Source organism: Acipenser ruthenus, chromosome 16 (assembly GCF_902713425.1).
Source record: "Acipenser ruthenus chromosome 16, fAciRut3.2 maternal haplotype, whole genome shotgun sequence".
Taxonomy (NCBI): domain Eukaryota; kingdom Metazoa; phylum Chordata; class Actinopteri; order Acipenseriformes; family Acipenseridae; genus Acipenser; species Acipenser ruthenus.
In genome coordinates this window covers 28,058,661-28,082,231 of record NC_081204.1, presented here as the reverse complement: position 1 = coordinate 28,082,231, position 23,571 = coordinate 28,058,661, and the positions used below count along the sequence as shown (strand labels likewise).

Here is a 23,571-nt window from a genome sequence, read left to right as displayed (position 1 = left end):
CTAATAAGCTGTAGTTGGCCATCAATAGGTTTCATAGTCTTTACCTATGATATGTAGGCTTATATATTTTTTGCTTTTCTGCAGTGTACCAAGACACCTTTGCCTCTCAATCTTCTATCATGTTTCATATTTTATTCTTCGCTTTCCTATGAACGCTCAGTCTACCCTTAGCTACTTTACCTGACGTTTAGTTTTAATAAAAATATGAATCTTCGTATTTGGCCCCGTGTCTTTGATTTATAATAAATCACGCAGGAGTACTCAACCAATCACTGTTAAGGATTTCTGAAAATTCCAGTACATGTCATTCTGTGCAGAGAACATACGTCAGGGTGTACTGATCCGGACCTCCAGGATTTAAAATCATTAAATAAGAACTGAAAAAAATCTTTGTTTTTGTCATCTCAACCAAACTACGTGATTTGTGCTTCTCTCGTCCAAACTACATCCAAACTTTTATAAGGATAGGAGATACCGTATACACAAGGTATTACTTACTCATTAACTAGTAATATTTTCTTACCAAAATGTGCTAAAATTATGTTAGCTTTGTTAACATGTACTAATTATAGAACATCCAAATTATTATTATTATTATTATGTTATATATATATATATATATATATATATATATATATATATATATATATATACAGATATAGATATATAGATATTATCACTAGGGTGTGGGCAGTGGCTGTGTAAACCTTGGTGTGAGTGCTTTTGAGTCACTATGGGAAACTTCGGGGGCTTTTTCAAATTTCCTTCCTTAAAATAGAAGCGCTTTAAAACCACATTCTGTGCCTGACTTGCTGTGTAGCTGTCTGTTGATCATTCTGCCTGCCTGCCTGTCAGTGTGCCGGCCTTGTCCTTTCTACTGTACCTGACTATCTCTCTGTCAGCCCTACCCTATGCCTGCATAACTGTTCTGCTTATAAATCTGTCTTTAGAACTGTGCAGTGATATGCCTGTGAACCTGTCACACAGGATTACAATTGTTAAAAAGAATTCAAAACTAAAATAACACAAAATATGTTTGAACTAAACATTTGTTTATTCAATATGAACTATTGTTTAAAATTGAGCTTTTGGGACAAGAGTGTCCTTAACCTTTCTAATACAGTTTGGTAGCTTGTGTATGTATTTATTTAACTTGGGGAGTCCCTGTTGGGACTGTGGTATTGGCAAGACAACACAAACAGATAGCAATATTTGGCTTCAATACCAGTGTCTCAAGGAAGAAAATGGCCCTGCCTGTGAACTCACTTCAATAATAAAGTCCAAACCACACCATTCCCTTGGTATCCAACATTGCCGTTCCTGTGACTTTGTAAACAAATTTAAAGAGCTTGGAGAGAAACCGGGTTCAATGAACTGTGACTAGTCTCTGGTCTCAGCCTAGTTCCTAATGTATCTTATTAACCCTCATATACCTAGATTCATTTTATTAGGACCTGGACCAAATATGCCTAAAGATGCCTGAAGTCTTTTTTCCTGATCCTCAAACCTACACGTGCACAATTCTGGCATGGCTGATTGGTGCATTATTGCCTTTAAAGAACCATTGGCATTAGGGTACCAGAGTAGCCATGACTAAGTGAACTACGACAGCTTTATTGCACTGCAGGGATCACATGTCAAACCATATGATCAATTTGTTTTGCATCTCAGATTCAGGGTGATGCTCAATCCAATCAAGTGGACACAAGTGGCCAAACCGTGTACAGTACTGCAGTATAGATTGAATTGCAAAGAATAGCATATTAAAAGCATGGCAAAGCCCAGTCAGGTATGGTAACACTGGTTGGATAAGTCCTATGATTACTTCAGAGCAAATACTTGATTACTAAAGAAAAACTGTAACATTTTCCTCTGTAGATATATCTGCAGATCTTTAAAACAGATGGTACCTTTCTTTAATTGTCTGTAGATTTCTATAAATAGCTATAGATTTGTATAGCATTTTTTTTTTTTTATAAGGGCACATATTGTAATGAATCTCCTCCTAGCAGATGATGCGTTAATGACACTGACATCAGCCTGTACTTGCCTATTCACTACAGAGATTGCTCTTTAGTTGAATGGCAAGACTTTCATCTTTGAAACATATTGTTTGCGGTTTGGACTGTGATGCCAATCATTACAACATCCCCAAAAAGTAGTTTAAAAAACAGGACCAGGGGCAGAATTTGCAGTATCCGGAGTAGTGGTTAGGGCTCTGGACACTTGACCAGAGGGTTGTGGGTTCAATCCCTGGTGGGTGACACTGCTGCTGTACCCTTGAGCAAGGTACTTTACCTAGATTGCTCCAGTAAAAAAACAACTGTATAAATGGGTAATTGTATGTAAAAATAACGTGTAAAAAATAATGTAATTGTATGTAAAAATAATGTGATATCTTGTAACAATTGTAAATCGCACTGGCGTCTGCTAAGAAATAAATAATAATAATAATAATGAATGTGTTATACACCGGCGTAGATTTAGCTAGGGACGGTAGGGACATGTCCCTACCAATGTCAAGGGACCGTTGAATTGTCCCTACCGATAATTTTTATAAATCTGAAACTTCTTTTGTCATGTTATTTTATCCGCTCCACAAAGGGTTAACTCTCTCAAGATCCCCTCGTTGCTCCTCCCGCCTCCAAAAAACAAACAAAAAAAAAAACGCTAATTTGATTGGCTTAGGTAGTATGTTCTCAACCTGGGATTTGTAGGTGTTTGGTGGGGTTTTGGGGTGTAATCAGCAGACAAGAGAACTACAAATTCCATAATGCATCACTGTAACACGGACTCAGTGCGCGGGTGACGTCAGCGACCAAGCAGAGTGTTCTGTTTTTATTGAGGCACGAAAGTGAACAAGGACTCGGGAGTTAAAGGTGATTCTCCGGGTTTAAAATAAGGAACATTCTAGTCAATCTTAAACGGTGTATATTGTGCCACATTTTTCACATTTATTTTAAAAAATAAGAACAAATGTACTCAGTTAAATTCAATATTTAGTTTGTGTTTGTTGGTTAATGCGTCGTCACATTATTTCAATCCTCCTCCTTCCTCCCTTTGTAACTAACTTACTCCTTGTTTGATATTTTTGTATCGTGTCTGTAAAAAGCGAACACGAACATATATTTGATTGAATGGACAGTGTGACTATCCAGGCGGCTAGGTAAACGCTCTATATTATATAGGTAGTCATAAAAAAAATATATATTAAAAAGTCAAATTAACCGGGGGGAGGAGATATAAAAATAAATTTCAGTGGGGCGTGAGTAAAAAAGGTTGAGACCCGCTGGCTTAAGATGGACTCTGTAAAGACGCTCATCTGAAGCTGCTGCTTGCCGGTCAGTCTGATGAGTGTGAGCCACTGACTGAATGAAAGTCAGGTACCGCGGCTGAAGGTATTGTCAGCTCATCAGCAACATAGTTAGAGAATAAACCTACCTACCTACCTATTGGGTAGGTAAGTAGGTTTATTACTTTAGCGACCCATTGCTAGCTGCTAACCCCACGAGCCTGGTGGCTAGCTAGCTTTTCATAGCTAATCATTGTGTGTGTGTGTGTGAGAGAGAGAGAGAGAGTGTCAGTGTGCGTGAGCATGTTTTGATATCGTCAACCAACTAACGTTAGCGAATCACTTCAATTTGGCTTTAGGTGACTAAAGCATAATGGCAGCCAAAAAAATAAAGATGGACATAAGGAAGTTTTTTTTACAAAAAGTCAAAGTGTAAGTAGGAAGATGTTATTAAAGTAATAAACACAATTGATACTGATTCTCATAGCAAATGTAAAAATAATTTACTAATGACGTTAGCAGAGTCATACTTTCTCTCTAAACAGCATGCATCAATTTATCATTTTATCAGGCGAGTGAAGCAGTGCAACCTGGTAAAAGCAGTACAGAGGCAGGTGGAGCAACAGGGTCGCAGGTGAGGTCTGTAATGGCTTAGTGATAATAAAAGTGAAAGTGTTAGACTCAGTTTTGAGATATATTATTGTTTGAGGCACATTGTGATATGATAGTAGGCTAATGCTGTATAGTAATACTCAGCAAATAAAGTTAGCATAGCCATATATTTTCTCTCTATATGGCATGCATTAATTTATTATTTTATCAGCTGAATGAAGCAATGCACCCAGGTACGAGCAGCAGCACAGACACAGGAGAGGCAGGCAGAGCACGTGAGCGTGCATGTGCTCATGCTTGTAGTGGTAGGGGTAATGGTAGCTTACAGTAAGGCTGGGATAGGTTATAATTCAGGTTATTAGTAATTCTATAGCAGGGATGTCAAACCAGCTTCCAGGAGTGCCACTTTATCATAGTGTTTTAAGTGTATACCAGCCAACTTCATGTCAATCAGATTATCCTCGATTCATTCATTTTAAGCCACCAGAAGTGACCATTTAACAGCTGTCTTCTAAAAAATGTCTTCCCGGGGGGTCACGCCCCTGAACCCCCCTAGCGACCGCGACTCCACCCCCCTAAAAATTTGTGTCCCCACCAATGTTCAAACCAAACCTACGCCCTTGGTGTTATACAGTATAGGCTAACGTACAGTTCATGAGCACCCGAATGAGCCCAATTGAGCAGCAACATCCACTAGAGGGCAATAGCTGCTACTTGCATTAAATAGAAGACATACCGTATTAATCATAACCTTCATTCAACAGATCAGAGACACAAAGTGTGAACTATAACACAGTGAGCTAAACTGAAACATGCACGTTCTCCAAAATACTTTCAGAAGCAAAACAAGAAACGTTTTAACCTACCTCCTTATTAAAGGGCTCCTGTCGACATATCTTCACAGAAGACCATTGTTAAAATTATTGATATTTCTAATAGAACCGCAGTGTTACACAACATTAAAACACAGGTAAAGCAGGTTCACTTGAATCGAACGGGATTCCCCACGAAATAGTAAGGGGATTCCCTGAATTACAAATATGGGCATTGACAATAGTTCTGTAGCTGTACAGTCTGACTGTCAGTCTCATGAGGAATATACACATTTAGAGTCACCTGCCGTACTGTAAGAGGTACAGGGTAGAGGTAGACATTCCTGCAGGGCCATACCACTCCAGATTTAACTCATTGAACGAAATGAAAGGTTATTTCGGTCTTTGAGCAAATTATTTTGCTCAACTTGAAAAATGGAAAATACCAAACAAGCAAAGAACGAAGCTTCTTCGGTCGTTGAGTAAAGTCGTGTAATCAAATTGCGAAATGTGCTTTGAGAATACACAGTTCCCGAACAAATTGCTGCTCAATCTGCGAAGAGCAGTTCATTACGAAGTGTTAAAAATGGGCATCACGTGAAATACAAACTTTTAAATAAAATATTAAACTTCAAGCGAGTTTGAACTGACGTCCGTTCTCGCCTTGTTATTTAGAAAATAGAGTGTTAGAGGAAAAAGGATAACACAATTAAAAAATTAAGTTTTATTCATATTTAAACTGCACAATCAAATATAAAACCACGTGTGTAATTACTGTTTTTTAAGCGAAATAAAGAAGTGTACTTATTAAACGTTTAATATTCTCATAATCATAGAAAGTGGTGAACTGTACCACTTTTTAGAAAACATGTTTTGCAGACCCGATCAGCGCCACAGTGCCGCGCCTGTGGGATAAAGACAGAGACTCTTTTTGACAACAAGAACACCACCTTAATTTTTATTTTTTTTTAAAAAAATTTTTATTGTTGACGATTACAACTTTGGTAAATTAACATTTTCAAAAGTCCATAATGAGAGCTCCAGTGGGCTACTGAGCCTCATTTTAAAACACTGTTTTGATTGTTTAAATAATAACCGGCAGGTAAAATTAAAGTTGTTCAATCAAATTCGATACATAAAAATAAACCATATTAGAGCACACTTTAAAAAAAAATCACAATTTAGATTTAGCAACATAGAAATTCCTATATTTGTATTTGTTTTTGCAAGGCTTGCTGCTGTGGTATTTAGAATTGCACTGAACGCCCTCATGAACACAGAAGTAGGTCTTTGTTTGACAAAACTTGTTGCACTTGCAAGAAATGAAGCCGCGCATCTTCAAAGCGTGTTCGGGAACTGCATTTGCTAAAAGCACATTTCGCTTTACTCAAAGACCGAAGAAAGCGGCGTGTTCGTTTCTTGTTTGGCATTTTCCATTTGGCAATTTGACCAAAATAATTTGCTCGAAGACAGAAATGACCTTTAATTTCGTTATTTGATAATTTGTGCTCAAATCGCGAAATTGTTTGTCGGTGATTGGCCGAATCCTGACTAAGTGTAACATATGTAACAGAAGCCAGGAATGTCATTTACACGACAAATTAACTTGGGGTTTGAGAGATACCTATTTTGGTAGCTGGCTTCACAGGTATGTGTTGTTTCCCTTCTGTCCCTGTGTACTCTAAATATATTAAATATACTATACAAACAACCCTTGTGCATGTATGAAAGTTGTCGGTTCATTATGAGATAATTTATTGAAAAAGCAGACATATGCATTTTACTTAAATGCAACAGTACGGTTAGTGTTGTGTAGCAGAGTTAAGAAAAGTGGGTGTAAGTTTTAAAGCAGTTTGTTAAAAGGTAGGAACACACACATTGTACACGCCATGGAAGTACCCACAGTAACTCGGACTACTTGGTCCCCTATTCAGTGTACGCAGTACGCCAGAACCAGCACGTACTAACAGTGCTGTCTACTGTATAGCACTAGTGCTACGAGACCACATATCGCCACATGAAAAATGTGAAAATGTATCACACATCAGATCTATTAAAACTCTGTGAAATGTGTTTTCCTCTCAGTTTTCCAGATGGATGGAGGACGTGTCATCTCAGAACCCACACTCCACAATAATACGATCAAGAAAACTCATGCAGTGACCTAACAGCTCCACCAGATGGAGGTGTTGAGTATCAACATTCAAGTGATGGGCCATTCTGAAGACCAGATTTCCCTGGAATTTGAGATGATAGTTATTGAGGAATGGTCACCCCATAAACACCTTGTAGTCATCTTGAATCTGTCATCCAATCTGTCCATGGTTATTGATTTTCTCCCCTAGTAGTTCTGGTGCCCATTTGTTCATATTTTGCTCAGCGAGAATGGTATTGATTCAACATGACAAGGGGTTTACATTGTTGTAGAGGAATGTGTAGCCATTCCTGAATTAATACTGGGTGAATTTGAGGATATATTTTAGGTCTTCCCCTTTTTAGCTTTTTTTTTGTTAGTTACATTTAGTGGTGTTTGTTGTTATCTGTTTAAAATGAATACAAAAATTGATCAAAAAGAAAAAGAAAAAAGTGAATCATGATTTTGAATTGTGAATTCCTAATGGTACAATTACTGTATGTATTATCCATGTTTATTATTATTATTATTATTATTATTATTATTATTATTATTATTATTATTATTATTTATTTTTTTAGCAGACACTCTTATCTAGGGCGACTTACAGTCGTAAACAAAAATATATTTCAATAATCACAGCCCTTAAACAGCAGTCTGGCTGTTGTTACCAGTTTTTTTTTTTTACAGAGAGACCCCTCTTACATTTCTCAGGTCACTGAGTTGCTTCTGTTTCAGCTGTTTCTGTCAGAGCAAGCTGCATGTTGCATTGTAACAGCTCACAGAAGCAAAGTGAATCACCAGGCAGTACTGAAACATGGGCCTACGCCTCTGGAGTTTCAGTTTCAATTTTAAGGTGTGGTTTCATTACTTTAATTAACACATGAATATTGTCTGCTTCATATCAAAGTGGACGATCATAATTAAACTGAACATTGAAATTGCATTTCACATAATAGATATATACAGCTGGAACTTACCGTATAACCAGAGATCTCAAAATAAATGAGGAACTTTTTTTTTTGTGGTCACTGGTAAGACTTGATTCCTTCTGTGTTGAAAGACATCAGGTTAGGAAACATATCTTGGTGGTAATCTCAGTCAGACTTTATGTTGCAAAAAAAGAACTCACTGAACCTGCAGTGCATTTTGTGATAATTTGCTAAGACACGTTTGTGTTCCTGCAGGCCTAGAAAACACAAGATTCAAGTATTGCTAGAAATTGTGTTTGGGTGTGTTTTGTAGGTGATTGTCGTAGAAAAAAAAAGGGTTCAGTCCAAAAGAACAAGTTAGAGACGGAATTAATACTGTGCCTTTAAGAAAACTTAACATCACTTTACCACATGCAAGAAGCCTGTAGAGATTTCACAATGTGATACGACATTAACTCATTTCTCTGTGAAAAAAGTGCAATCTGATTTTATTGAAGGAGATGTATTATGTTTCAATTTGTAGTCCGCTGTATCTAATCAACTCTTATTTGATAAATATCTCTGTTTTGTGTGGAGCTGGCTCCATGTTATGCTTGTGCATTGTGCATTCTAATTTAAGGCCAAAGAGAGATACAACTATATAAAACCAGCAAGTGATTTCCTGAATGCATTCCCAATGTGTTTCCAGCGATGGTAAAACTATTTCTTAGAGATACCAATAGAGGGGAGCACATGCATTCAGATATCTGTTAACCCATGTATTCATCTAAACTTGCAACAGTGGGGGATGTATAGCTGACTATAGATTGCATTAGTGAATGAACAGCCTGGTTGGATTAATGTTCCCTTGCACACCAGGGGATAAAGCTCTTCTGCTGGTACTGTACCTCTTTCTATTTTCCCCTGTCATGTGATTCTGTGGTGACCTCTGGTAAGAAGTTTATACATATTCAACACTGGCAGACTGAGGTCATAAGCACAGATGTTTCTCAGACAGAAATAATATTTTACACCAGCACTATAAGAAGTACTTAAATAAATAACTTGTTTTATTTACTCCTTTGAATCATACTTTCCAATACCTTTATTTTATTCTTTAAAGACTGGTTCATTCTATAACCAATTCTGTTTCACCAAGGCCAGCCAGTGAATACATGTATAATTTGCTTTATTAAAACTGCTGTTTTAAAGAAAGAAAATAAAAAATATATATATTCAAGAGTTGTTGTTTTATTGCATACACTTTAGTGTGTCAGGTAGCTTACATCAGGCTCTGCTGTGTCTATTTACGTAGCTCACTGTAGACATTGAAATATATACAACAATAGGCATCCTATGAAATAAAGAAAAACATACATACAAGCAGCACAATGTGCACAATACTGAAATCTAAACTGCTATTTACACAGCAAACCCACGGCCTTGTATTTCATAGGCATCTAATAATCTGTGTGGTCTAAGATTGGGGAAATGGGTCACATTTGGCACACAATACAGCATCTTCAAGACATCAATCTGCCTATAACTCCTCCAGTCACTGTTTGGATAATTGTCCCATGTTACGTTTCCTATCAGTGCTATATTTAATAATGCATATATGCGTTTTCAAAGTCTTGGCAAGACAACTTCTCTCGTACATGGTATAGTTCACATGAAAGCGAATACAAAAAATGGAATGCAAAATGGTGAAAAAAGATGATAAACTTCATTTGCAATCTATGCAAACTCCTGATAATATGAAGTGGAGGGCCCTGCCCTGTTAACAAAGCTTCAACTCATGACAGTTTTGACGGATTAAAAAAAAAAGGTTTGTATGCTACAACTAAGAACAGTTTAAAAGCAGGTTTATGAATATCAAACTGTATTTAAAGTAGATTTAAATATGATTGAATTATTTGTTACCTTGTATTATTTATTTTTTTCCCTTACTTTATTATGGTGTTTGCAATCATTCAAAGTGCTTGTGGGCTCTGTTGCTTCAATACTGAGTTCTTATTATTTCTCTCCATCTGCCTTTCAACTCTGCCAGCCCCACCTACTCTGTTAAAATGAAGGTGGGGCTAGGAGTTGAAAGGTCACATTGTCACATGACTTCAGTGGAATGAAGAAGGCTGTTCATGCAAGCTCAAAGCACAATTAAAGTCGGGTAATGGGAGATTTTGAGAAAGAATATTTGAACTGAATATTCGAGTAACAGAACCCATAACCACTCAAAATGACTGTATGTACCATAAAACAGAATGGGGAATATAAATAAGCAATTAAGATGACATGTACAGCTAATTTATAAATAACTCATTGGTTAAGTCTTTAATATATATATTGGTGCATTGCATTATTTCACTATATGGTACTGCTGGGGTTGGCTTTTTTAATAAAAAAATACATTTAAAAAAAATAACTGTGCCACTAAGGTGTTGTAGCACCATGCTCACCAATGATGGTATTGATTCAACATGACAAGGTGTTTAAATTGTTCTGGAGGAATGTATAGCCTCTCCTGAATTAATAATATCTTCAAGGAAATGTGTCACAAAGTGTGTTCTTCAAAATGCCCCACAGAGTCATCACTTCTGAGTGCTTACTATCAGTATGTGCTATGTATCATACTGCAGGTGTTTCTATTGTTTGTTCAACACCTGTCCAACATCAAACAAGGAACCTGTGTTTTACATTTCTATTAATAATGTGTCTGGCAGTTCAAGTTGCTTTTCATTATAGTCTCTTTTTCCAGTGTGGTCCTGCACAATGTTCCTACTCCCTGATGGAGGATCCACTCTCCCGGCTCATCAGACGATTGCGGATCATGATGCTGCCTCGATGGGAGAGCTGAGAGAACTCGGTCGTCAAGAAGTAGTACATTATAGGGTTGAGGCAGCAGCTGAGGCTGGCGAGGCAGAGAGAGATGGGATGGAACTGTCGGATGGCTTTCCGCAGGGGGCAGTTTGTGATGATGTCCTGGCCAGTCATCAGGTAGAAGAGGAAGTTGATGTGGTAGGGGGCGAAGCACAGCAGGAAGACGAGCATGCACATGAGCACCATGCGGAGAGCCTTACTCTTGTCACTGTCCTTCTTAAACACCGAGCTGTCCTTCAGGGATTGGATGATCCAGCAGGAGCAGGTGACGATGATCACCAAGGGGATGACGAAGCCTGTCAACTCTGCAAAGGCCATCATGGTCACCGAGAGCTTCAGACTGAGTTTTCGCGTGGGGAGGTCTTTGAAGCAGCCGTTGCTCGCCGTAGAGTTTTTCCTCATTAGGATGAAAGGGGAGCACCCGGCCCCGACCAAAAGCCAGAGCACAATACTGATCCCAATGTCGTAGCGCCGTTTCCAGTTCTTGGCGCGGAAGGGATTGATGAGGAAAACGCAGCGCTGGATGCTGATGCAAACCAGGAAGGCGATACTGGCATACATGTTGAGATATTTCAGATAGAAGCAGAGCATACACAAGGTATTGCCGAAGGGCCAGTCATGGTTGATATAATAGTAGATGCGTAAGGGTAAGGAGAAGACGTGCACCAGGTCAGCCAGGGTCAGATTCATCATGAAGATGACCGCTTTGTTCTTTTTTTTTATAAATGTGCACAGGACCCAGAGGGCCACGCTGTTTCCCAGCAAGCCAGGGATGAAGATGATCAGGTAGAAGGTGGAGTACAGCGTGTATGTGTATTCCACCGCGATGTTCTCTCCAGGGCATGGCAGGTTCATCAATGATGTATTGTTGTGCATCTTGATGCTGTTGAGTCATTTATTGAAGAATCTTTGGCCAGAAAAGAGGAGGGTGTGTATCTGAAACTAAGAGAACACCAAAAGAAGGACATTAAATTGATATTCCAAAACCATGCTCAGACATGTAACTTGTTTTTTGTCATCCTGCTCTTAATAAACCATTATGTCATATTCATTCATTTATCTTGGAGGCTTGCCATAATTCTACAGCCCACTACACTTATCCTGTTGACTAACCAATATTATAATACATGTATTAATCTTTCACAAAATGTGCTGAAAGTATCAACGGTATTTCATGTTTCTCTTTGTAAAAATAATTTATGCTTTGTATGAGTGCATCAACATCTCTCTGATAATAAAACTTTCAATTAATAGGAAAATCTCTCGGATTAATAGAGTTTTTCAAATTGCAGATTTTTCATCTCTGTGACAATGCCTCCTGACTATCATTGATAGTCCAAGCAAACAGTCTTTCTAATTGGCCCAGACACAAAATAACTCAAGGCTGGCTGGTTTTTACATTATACATCTAGGCATTATCATTATATAGAAACTTTAAAGACATTTTCAGCAGGAATAAAATGGAAATATATTCATTAGTTTAACTTTAGCTGCTAACAGAAATCTAAATGTATTCAATCTCGCTCAGTGATTAAACCAATAAGGTCGCTAGTGTGAGCACTGCTGTATGTCTGTAATTTATAATAAATACTATAAAATTAGTTTAAGGAATTCTTTTTCTTCGTGGCCAGTCAGCAGCAAAATGTAATTTTAAAATAATACTGTATTTGGAGGACATTGACCAAGTATGTGTCAGCGTTCTTTTGCAGTCCCCGGGAGATAGGAATAGATTTTTCATTGCTAAGAAATGCTTTTCAATATGGGTGCTTTCATTTGATTTAAGGTAGAATACTGACAGTCTCCAACACATTTTCTTCACATGTTCATAACATTACCAGCCAGCTCTCTTCATTCCTGATCAAAGTTATTCCACACTGCTTTATTGAAACCTGGGGGGGAGGAGGGTGGGTGATAGACACAATAGAGATGAATATGTCCTCTGAAAGGAACAGTGTTTAGCACAGAGAGCAGTGGGGGGGGGGGGGGGGGCGGGGGCAGGATGACGACTCTGATTTATCAACTGGGGTATTGCAGGTAGCTTAGAAGACTGATCAGATGTCACTTTTAGTATCACTGAGGGTGCTGCACTGACACTGGTCAGGAAATAACACATTGTATTATGGTATCATAATACAATGTATTACGGTAGGTGTGTAAACTACAGCTTCTTATCTGCCTGTTTTAGTTTTTCTTACACAAGTCCAAACAGGCTTACTTTTGGCTTGAAATCTTGACAGATGTCATGATTAAGAAGAGTTTTAAAAGAGAGGAATGGGTATGGAAAGAAGCTTAGTGTTTTTAGGGTTGTTAACAGGTATTATTATTATTTAATCAATCAATTGACTTACAGAGACTAGGGTGTGTGAACTATGCATCAGCTGCAGAGTCACTTACAACAACGTCTCACCCGAAAGATGGAGCACAAGGAGGTTAAGTAACTTGCTCAGGGTCACACAGTGAGTCAGTGGCTGAGCTAGGATTTGAACCGGGGACCTCCTGGTTACAAGTTCTTTTTTTTCTTTAAGCATTGGACCACCAGCCTCCGTGAATGACTGCAGTTAAATACGCTGATCACAAACATGCAATACTCAATGATTAATATCACTTGAGTCATGCAAGGTGATGAATGCAAACAGTTTAAAATAGTATAATGTAAATAAATGGTTGTCATTGACTACAGCCTGCCAGTTAAGTGTAAAACGCAGCACTGTACTTCCTGTTTGTCGCGCATTGCATCGATTCATACAAATTCAATAGAACTGGTTAGATCTTTCACAGTTAACTACGGCTTTCCTGTGTGACAAAAAAAAAAAAACTGTAAGTTGACAAAGTTTGTACAGAGATACATAGCGTAATTCAACCCCTTCCTCAATTGTGGGCTAACTCAAACCAAGAAACGGCGGGAAGTTTCGTTGTGTTAGAGCTCATACCACTGGCCAGGCTTCAAACACTGAAGCTTTTTAAAAAACGATCTCAGCAGGATATTTTAGTATATGTGAGTGGGTGTGTGTGCGGTGTTACAGTTGGGGTGGAACAGATCAAATGAACATTAGGTTCCATTCTATGAATATGATGCAATGCAGAATAACAGACATTTCAATGAGCACATTTTTTTTTTTTTTACCAAGACCATCAAACTGTGCACTGCCTCCTATACTGCATTGCTAACTGTGTTTGCACTGAATTTAATCATTAGGTCTTGAAAACATAACTCCACTCAAAACAGTAGGCCCCATTTCTAAACTGTTTTCAGTGAAAAGATGCATGCTATTTTAAATATGTATGTATGTTTCTATTAAATCTAGCACTTAGTGTTGAAAAGGGTAATATTTTTTTAGTTAATTTCTATCCTCTTTCCTGCAATCAAACTTCTTCTGGTCTTATCAATAACGACAAGTTGGTTTACTAATTAGTAAGGTTGCACTGCACAACTAAATGAACCATCTTAATAGAAATATGACTATGCCGAAAGTAACCCTCCTGTCCAGACCTATTATAAATAATCTGTATGTAAATTTGACGCCTACAGCTGATGTGCATGAGATGATTGGTCATAAATCAATCTACCGTTAAAAGTGTGAATAATTAAACGACTTCCTATTGTTCCCATTTTCTGCTTCTGACTCTCGCCCATTCATTTCCAATTTATATTCTATCTGTTAGAAAAAAGTTGCCAAGACAGCTGCATACAGCTTAACCCTTTCCAGTATCACAGTGAGGCCTCTGTGCTGACAGCATCTACAAGTTTGTTGTGCATTGAAGAATATTAGCCCATTCTTTGCAATTCAGCAGTTATGCACTGGTTCTGGCTTAGCTGGGCTAATGATGGCTTACACAAACTTGATGAAACTTTTGAATGATGTTTGTTACAAGATGCTATTCAACATGCTGTTGAATGTAGGTCACTATGACATTTTGTTTCATTACTTGAGTTATTGTAAACCACGTGTGCATTTTTCATTAAACTATGCATTGCCATTTCTTATGCTATATTATTCTATACTGTGTTTTTCATGGCACACATGCTTCTTATAAGACGGGGTAGGTGGTATCGTGGGGCACACTGCTTTGAAGTATACAGGGGCTCTGCACAATCGCAGTGAAGCTACTGGAAATTGTTAGAAATTCTGATGACTTGACAGATGTTAATGAACTTGTCATATCTCATATCCTTTGTGAAAGTGCAAAAACAGGATTGAATTGATTGAAATCTGGAGCAGACTCACTGGCACATTTTTCAAGTACTCATCACACAACCTATACATGTATTGCATTTTTATGATGAATTATCACATCTTTGAACATTTATTTTGCATTATTAGGCATTGTAATTGAATTGTATTATGTTTTAATTGAATCATTATTGTATAAGTATTAATCTAATACTGTTTGTTTTTGCTGGTGTTCTTTGTCTGCTTTTCCATTTGATTGACTTCTTTTTTTCAGATCATGTCACCTGAAACCTCTATGAAAATGTGCCTTATTTTGTTGGCGAGTAACATCCTAATACTGTTTGTATTGCATATTCAGTAAAAACCTGTTTTTGTAATAACCGCTCACCATGTATAAGTGGTCTTTATAAAGAGGATTTGTAATGATCACACTGGTCACAGGCTCAGTCTGTTAATTCAGGTTAGACAGTAAGCAAATTGCTTTCCGGCTGGAGAGAGATGACAGCTACCCTCCTGTTCTATTCATCCTTGGAACCTCAGACTGCAGCTCACCACTTGGAACTAGCTGTTACCCATATATTTTCAGCTTGGGACGCGACGGGCAGGACACCCCAAGTAGAACAAAAGCAGTTCAGACTTGAATAGTATTCACAATGTCAAACAATTTAACATAAAAACACTGTTGACTAAAGTTTTAGTCATTAAAAGACAATAGCACTGCATTACTGAATCCTGCCATTTACTGCAAACCTGTGTTTTGCCACGCAGACAGACGTACACACCAACAGACATAATCATCAGATATAAGAGGCTGTGCTGTGAACAGAGGAAATTAGATATTTTTGGGAGCTCCTATGTTGATTCTGCTGGCATCCTTTCAAAAGGAAATTAAAAGCTTTCTTTGGCGTTACCAGAATTAAGACAGCATTCGCACCAAAAGTCCCTGCAAGCCCTTGTATGCTCTGACCTGGTGTTGAAGATTGCACTCTGGTCTTGTGCTTTAACCACAACATGCCATCCCTGCTGATTTCAGAATCTCACCGAGTTTGCTGCTTTAGCAGTTTGCTTTTGCATGCCCTGCTAATATAGTACAAACTAACCCTTGGATTTGCATCTGTGACTCACAGGACTGGTTTATCAGCTCCGACAACCTGCTGAAAGTCAACACTGAGCTCTGTTTAAAATACTTCATTTGAAGAATTTTTAAAAGCCTGTCTTAATTATTAAATCAGGTTTGATATTCCTGAAACGTGTCCCAATTGTTTTTAAAGAAGCACTATTATGTAGGGGTGTATTGAGTCACTGGGTATCTTTTCTTGTGATATTTTTACATGACATGTTGGGCCATGTTTTCAAAGAGTTTGCTTCTTAATTATGTTAATGTAACAAAATGAAAAACAAAACAGTGCTTAAGAGAACTCGAAATATATTACTTAGTTGTTTGGTTTTACTTTTGTAAAATGAACAGGTGTTTTACCTCTTTCAAAAAATCGGAGCTCATTAGAGACTGGAGTACATGCTTTGAAAATACGGCCCAGTGTATCATAATAAAGGCGATGATACATGACCAAAAGAACTGTGTTATATATATATATATATATATATATATATATATATATATATATATGTGCCTTTTAACAAAAACGTTCCTTGTTAATGATTATCTGATCTTATTATCTTATTACACATCTTAAAAGTAACCCATCAGGACCGTGCCATTAACCAGATCCCTATCTGCATATTGTGATGTCATTCGTATATCTCTAAACCATTAAAAACATGTATTTAAATGAAGATAAAGTGTCATGATTAGGGTACTTTATTCCTTATTTACAGTAATCTGTAGTAAATCAAATGTAGAATAATGAAAGTACGGTAAAGCACATGTTAGCAGATTAAGAAAACAGACTTAATTAATGGTATGGCATGGTAAATAACCAGTATTCATGGGAACAACACAGGAAGGTGCAGAATTCACTGTGGTAAACCTTTATAAGGTGTCTGCTACCCTCCAAACAGTATTTAAACGGTAGCAAACATAAGCCCAAACACTTGTCTACTTGTTATAAGGTCATTGTGGTTGATGCTTTATTTGAATGTCAGGTCCATCTAATAAAAGTTCACACGTCTTATTCAGGTTCCTGGCTGGGTTCACAGGTTTGTTTCTGATGCATGCTTGTTTTTAAGTGGAATTATTGCTCCTCGCACAAATTATGTGTTTTTGTTTGTGTTCTTTTAAAACCTGCTATTTGTGGCTGCATAAAAACCTCAGCGAGGACCGTGGGAAGCCCCATTCTTCGTGCAGACCACCTGCTGTAAGATTTCAGTTTCATCTCACACGATGATGCAGGTGGATCTAAACATCAACACTAGTCTATCACAGTACAAGCACAGCACAGTGCAGTAAAGCATGGCATAAGTGTGGAAAAGCTTAAAGGTGTATGTTAAAAAAATAAATAAATAAAAAATCAGAGCAGGCACAAATACATCGATGCATACAGCTAGGGCAAAAAGTTTTGCCTCACCTAGAATTTTAGGAGTGAGATATATAAACATATTTTGATATTTTATTGAACATATTGTCAAATAAACTACAAAATTATATTATAAAAGCCATAATAGTAGTACAGTATTTCATGTTAGATTTTGAAATGTCACAGTATATGGAAAACTGCAAAGTGGTATGTAATTGAATATGTTCAATTATTCAGCAGGTTTCATTCGACCTTATGAAGCACAATGAGTTAATTCTATAGGGGGATGCAAAACTTTTGGCCATAGCTGTAGTTAGATAGATAGATAGATAGATAGATAGATAGATAGATAGATAGAATAAAGAGTTTTGAAAGACAGACAGACATGGTAAAGAATGGCAAATGCATAGCACAAGAAAAACTGCAAATAATATATTTTTAAAATGTTTTATTTATCATTTCTATATATCTGTATATACGTAATATAGCACAATACCCCTGATTTGCTAATCATTTAGTAGATCTTGAAACGGTTTTGAATAGAACATGAAATCTCTGAATCCCTAAAGGTGAAACTCCAACAGAAGCACAGTGAAAGAGATTACCCACTTCTGACTGCGGTGCTCACTTATAGAATCTCCCTATCAAGCTCTATGAGCACAACTATAAAAAGAACCATGAAATCTGCACAAAAACCAAACACCTACCTAAGCCTTGCAGTGGAATCTCTTACTGTACATTTGATACAGTCCAGCACCCTCCATTCATTCCTCATCATGCAACAACAGGTGTGAGAAGTGTCAGAACTAATGAATCATCTATACTGTGTACAAGAATTAAAAAGAGATCAGCACGCCCTTACCTCGGTAAAGGCTCTACTGCACCTCAGGAGGCTGTTTCTGCGTCTCAGGAGATTGCAACACACTGCGTGCAACTTGGAGAAGCAACTTGATATGTATCTTAAACCACAAGCAAACTAACTGCCACCCTCTGCTGAAGCAAGTTACATTGCAATTGACGTCACCCCTGCAGGAGCATGATAAACAAGCCTAAACAAAAACACAAAAGTGAGGGAACCGAGAACATTAAAAACATTTGCATATAGTCAGGCCAACAAACTTCCTGTTTCTCTTCATACGTATTTTGGTTTTTCAAATTAATTCTGTCTTATAATTTAGTTAGAGTTAAAACCACCTGCAGAGGAGTTCTTAATGTCTGATGACAGTTCCCTCAACAGTAGTTTTAGCTCTAGAGAAGCCAGTTTAAACTGGACACCTATAAATAAGGGGAATGTCCAGTCTCCTGGTCCTGGGACCTCAAGAAGAGCAGACTCCGGCCACACTGTCAAGCTACCATATACTGTCAAAAAACTGTGGCAAGTGTATCACTTTCTCAGATCTCTGTCACCCAGGCAACAGTAACAGGCAAACACAGCAGCAATCTAAGATCTTTTTTTTCAGTAGTGCAGAAAACCGCTTTTTTCTGATAAATGTCTACCACTAGGAACCCATAATAACCATGTAGCAAAGGCAACATGTATTTACAGTGGTCCTGATACTGTAGCAGACTGGTACAGCTATGGTACTGCAACAGATTACCAGTTTGTATTGTTTAGTGATACCATTGTATGTGAAGATATGAGAATGTTACTAGTGTGTAACTACCATTGTGCTACCACTGCCCTTTATCCCAGAACCACTGCAATACCACTGAAGATCATTTGGTACAGTGGAAAATGCTTCCGTAAACCTTTACACTGCACATCCCTGCTAAGATCTTTGTGTTTGTGATTAATACAACTATCAACCTATATGTGTGTTATATATTAAAATGCATTAACCAATCTCTTACCATGAAATAAATATGAAACAGGTTGCAGCCTATTTTTATCTCTGTATGTATGGGAGGGCTGAATCTTCAAATCTGCTCTTGATTTCCGTCTCCCTTACAGTTCCCTGTTCCTTTACCACAGAGCATATACAGTTTGCGTGCAAGGAAGGTGCCTCTATAAAAGCAAGCATGTGACTGAACAAAGCCACTATCCCAGACATCTGCCTTTGCACTGCTAGGCATTGCTAAAACTTCTATGAGCAATCCTAAAGCTGCCTGCACTTGCTGAGGCAGTAAGGAACCCTGGCAACTGGGCACTCTCTGTCTGTATTATTCATTGAACAACAGGTGCTGCACATTCACCGCTACAACCAACTACACATAAAGCCAGGTCCTGCTACTCTTGTCTGCTACAATCACTTTAAAATGACAAAGCAAAATACTGTTGCTCCCAGCCAAACACAACCTACTGTGCCCTTCGTTCACACTCCATTTCTCCATTTCTACTGGAGATGGTAGGGTAATTAATTGATTAATTAATTAATTAACAGGGTAATTAATTAATTAATAGACCCAGTCATTAATGGCATTCTTATTGGGACAGACACAGGTTGTGAATTAATTAACCCTGTATTTGCCAAATCCTGTGCAATCTTTTCACACTGTGACACTCACATTGTAAATGTATCTTACCATTGCTTCACACCTGCTTGGTAATAATGTACAGCCAATGGCAGTCTGTCATTGCTTTGCAGTTAAACAGTACAGTCATTTAAAAGAAGTAAAATGGTAATGTTACGTAAACAAGAAATACCAAAGGTGTGTACAAGGGCCTTGAATATACTGAATTGTTTATCGCAGCACATCACCAGTTTGTTTTTCCATTTAGCAAACACTGTGTGAATATGCAGTAAATGTGTAGTGCCTGATATGATTTTTAAAAGGTGATTCCTGTTTTATTTTCTGTTATGCTATCATGATAGCAAGGCACTGTAGCTTTAAGTCTTTAGGAAAGTCCCCAAAAACGGTTACTGTTTGTTACCCTCAGGCTTCCTGCCTCTAGTGCAATCTCATCTCAATGTAACGGCTGTGGTGCCCTCAGCAGACAGCTGCGTGTGCTTGAGCCAAGCATGTGAGGACTCAGAAGAGCTCTTATCAAAGGCTTTTCCTGTCACCAGGTGTTAACACATAAGAAGATAGATAGATAAATAGTTTATTCGTTTGTTTCACAGGTTAAACATGAGAGATGTATAGAGATGTATGAGAGAGACAAGTGTATCACAAAAGACAGTGGAGATAGCTTCAAGTTGAAAGTTGCAGTGTTTCATACTTCTTTCTGCTAAACAACTTGTCCAAACATCAATTAACAAGGATTTTTCAGTGAGCTCAAAGAGACTTTTAAACAATGAAAATGTACTGTATTACAATGTTAGGGGCTATGTGGCACAGCACATTGTTATCTCAAACTGACCACCACACAATGCAGATTGTCAGCCTCTGCTTTAGAGAGGCCCAAGACTGAATGAATCGCCGCTCGGGGGTCGCTGCGAGGGGTCCTTGGATCCAGGATCGATGAGAGGCCTCAAACACAGAGACACAGCGTTTCAGGGAATTCAACTTAAGACTTTTATTATATCTCATGTGTTATACATAACTCTGTTCCCTTCTGTAGCAGTATTAATCCTATAAACATATAGGCGTTGGGTATACTGTCTCTACATCAATGACATAACAAAGGAGGAACAGAGCAACAAAACGTACATCCTCCATTTACAACGAACTCTCTCTCTCTTCCACTGTCATTAGAGTCTCATGTGACCTTTAGTCTCTCGCACGAGACACTGTCATGCATTAAAGGTACAGCACTAAAAACATAATAACATAACCTAATCATCACAAGATGGTTGTGTAGGTACTATTTAACTACATGGGTACTGCAGTTACAAAATGAAAGCTATTGGAAGTTGCTTTTTGTGCAGAGTATAAAACCACAAACAAAGGGATCAATGCTGAAGCAGGGAATTTGTGGTAATTAACACTATGATTGTAAATAAATCCTGCACTTTTATTTCTTTTCACAGAACAGAGATTGGTTTGGCCATTGAGGGATGAAATAGTGTATACAGGGCTGAACAATGGTTGTTTTTCAAGATAAACCACTGCTCTGGTTTGTAGAGTCTGCTAACCTAGCTACAGTGTTCTGCTAAGGCTTATACAGCCTGGTCAGACCACATCAGGGGTTTACATTGCATTGTGAGTGCAGCCAGTCTGCTTTTAAATAAAACAATGACCATGAATGCAATGGAAACCTAATACAAATGAATATGACACAGTCATACGGAAACACACTGGTGGTACAGATACCCTACGATGGTACTGCACTGGATTACCAACAGAGGGTTTGCTTTATGTTATTGTGATACCGTTCGTCTGTCAACAGCATGAAAACATTACCATTGTGGAAGAGAACGACAGGGTCAGAAGGAGATTTGAAACAACATCCCTTCTTTCAGGAGCGAGTCTACTAAAAGTGAGGCAGCCTCATATTGCTGCAGCGGTCCGTTTCGTTGCTGTTGTAGTTGTTGTTAAAGATCATGATGAAAAAGGCAGTCACAAGAAACACTTCTGTGCTGTAGTAGCATACTTTAACTTGAGTCCAAAGCCCCAGGTTCGGACCTTGGCAGAGCGCTTCACACTGATTTATAGTAACCCAGAGCCACGTGTGTTCATGGGGCCACAGATTAGTACATGTGCCACGTGTGATTTCAAAAGTGTGCAGCCCAGTATGTCAAACAAAGGAATAAAACCTGGCAAAAGGTTAAAATCAGACCCCAAATGTATATATCCAACAGATAGCACCATTACCAAATGATCTTCAATGGCAAACAGAAGAGGCTTCGAAATGGAGATGCAATGGTTCTGTACTAAGTGTAATAGACGTCTTCGTGTACTATGCGTTGTGTATTTTTTTCTTCAGGATATTAAAGGACCACCTGACACAAACTGACGTCTTGCAGCTTTATTCTGAGAGAACTGAGTGAAATTAAATAAAGAAAATAAAAATAAAGCCTGCTGCACAGTAAGTACTCTCCACTCTGCATTCGCTCTCAGCAGGAAGCCATATTGAGAGAGGCAGAAAAACAATCTCACTCCCAATACACAATACAAAACTTAAAACCTACCCATGAATGTACTATCAGTTCAATAAAAAGTTTTGGTTTTTTTGCCCACCAGTCTCCCACTATCCTTTCCAGAATGCAATTTGTATACAACTTTATTGATCTAATGAACAAAAACAAAGTTCAGTGCATTAAATAAACAGTACTTTGGCGTTCCAGTGAGATTTATTAATATATAAACATTATGTCTTCTCCACTACATAAGGAGAAACTGTAGCACTGGGGCAACCACTATAGTATATGCTATCAGAATACTATTGCAATGCTGAACCAATATACTGGTATCCCATTACACCACCACCAGTGTTCTATAATGGACAATATATGTGTTGCCATTGCTGGTAATGTGGCTTGCTAATGGTTCTGATATACTGTAGTATCTTCAGGGTAATTGTAATGGTGTCCTGTTGTTTGTTTGTGTTCTGCATTACTGTAAGGGTCTTTACATTATGTTACAAGTGAATCAATAAAAACATGGTAAAAACAGTTGAATTGCTGTAAATATTATGCAATTAAAGAGTTATAGCAATCACATCAAAAGAGCATTGGGGACAATTGCTTTAAAATGGCAAAGCCATCAGGAGTTGCCAACACTAGTTTGCTTAAGAAGCACAAAAGGAGGACATTCTGAAATGTATATTTATTCTTATGAGAACAGAGGGGCAAGTCTGTACAGTGCAAGACAGGATTAGTCACTTTCCCATTTCTGAGTATTCCTGAGTTACATCAGCCAATAAATCAGTATCACGCTATCATCTCGAAACCTTCTTTTGGGAGTAAACCATGATGTAGAGATTTAATTGAAGTGTGATTAAGTAACCTGATGTGTGGATCTGTCATAGTATATATAAAAAGGGTGTGCAAAATATTCCCGAAAAGAAAGGTTTTGCAATGGACCTCCTCCAAGCAGTTGATGAGTTAATTACACTGACAGCTTCAATCAAAAATAATCACTCTGAAACATGACCAAATCACCGTGCTAAATGTATCTTGAGTCTAAAATATAGCCTGCATGGAATTGTTTATTTTGTTTGAACACTGACTGGAACTTATCTTCTTTATTTTCCTGTTTCAGGAGAATCTTTGCTTTTTGTTTTTCATTGCCAGTGATACTTATTTTACATAAAAACAGTCATAATACCCGAATAAAACTGGACTATTATATGTATTATATATATTTTTCCCAAGCGATACTATGCATTACAAGATTTACAAGATTTACTGTGTTTTTTTTTTTTTCTTTATCGGTCACTATGCTTTTACTCTGTCTACTACATG

The 23,571-nt window shown here is 37.8% G+C and overlaps 1 protein-coding gene and 1 long non-coding RNA gene across 3 annotated transcripts; one reads left to right on the top strand and one right to left on the bottom strand.

Moving 5' to 3' along the window:
* The first annotated feature begins 2,803 nt into the window (after window positions 1–2,803).
* On the top strand, window positions 2,804–8,860 carry LOC131697826 (uncharacterized). The gene is made up of 3 exons (XR_009307492.1): window positions 2,804–2,879; window positions 3,864–3,926; window positions 6,802–8,860. It is a non-coding gene; the product is annotated as an uncharacterized LOC131697826 (long non-coding RNA).
* A 132-nt stretch (window positions 8,861–8,992) lies between these two features.
* On the bottom strand, window positions 8,993–18,288 carry LOC131697825 (putative P2Y purinoceptor 10). 2 transcript variants are annotated; one of them, XM_058989279.1, is made up of 2 exons: window positions 18,147–18,288; window positions 8,993–11,580 (listed from the first exon to the last, which is right to left on the bottom strand). In XM_058989279.1, the coding sequence occupies exon 2, from the start codon at window positions 11,512–11,514 to the stop codon at window positions 10,537–10,539; it is 978 nt and encodes a 325-aa protein (XP_058845262.1). In that variant the 5' UTR covers window positions 11,515–11,580; window positions 18,147–18,288; the 3' UTR covers window positions 8,993–10,536. The 2 variants fall into 2 exon arrangements, with proteins under 2 accessions (XP_058845262.1, XP_058845261.1); XM_058989278.1 differs by lacking the exon at window positions 18,147–18,288 and adding an exon at window positions 17,992–18,132.
* Between the last annotated feature and the right edge of the window lie 5,283 nt (window positions 18,289–23,571).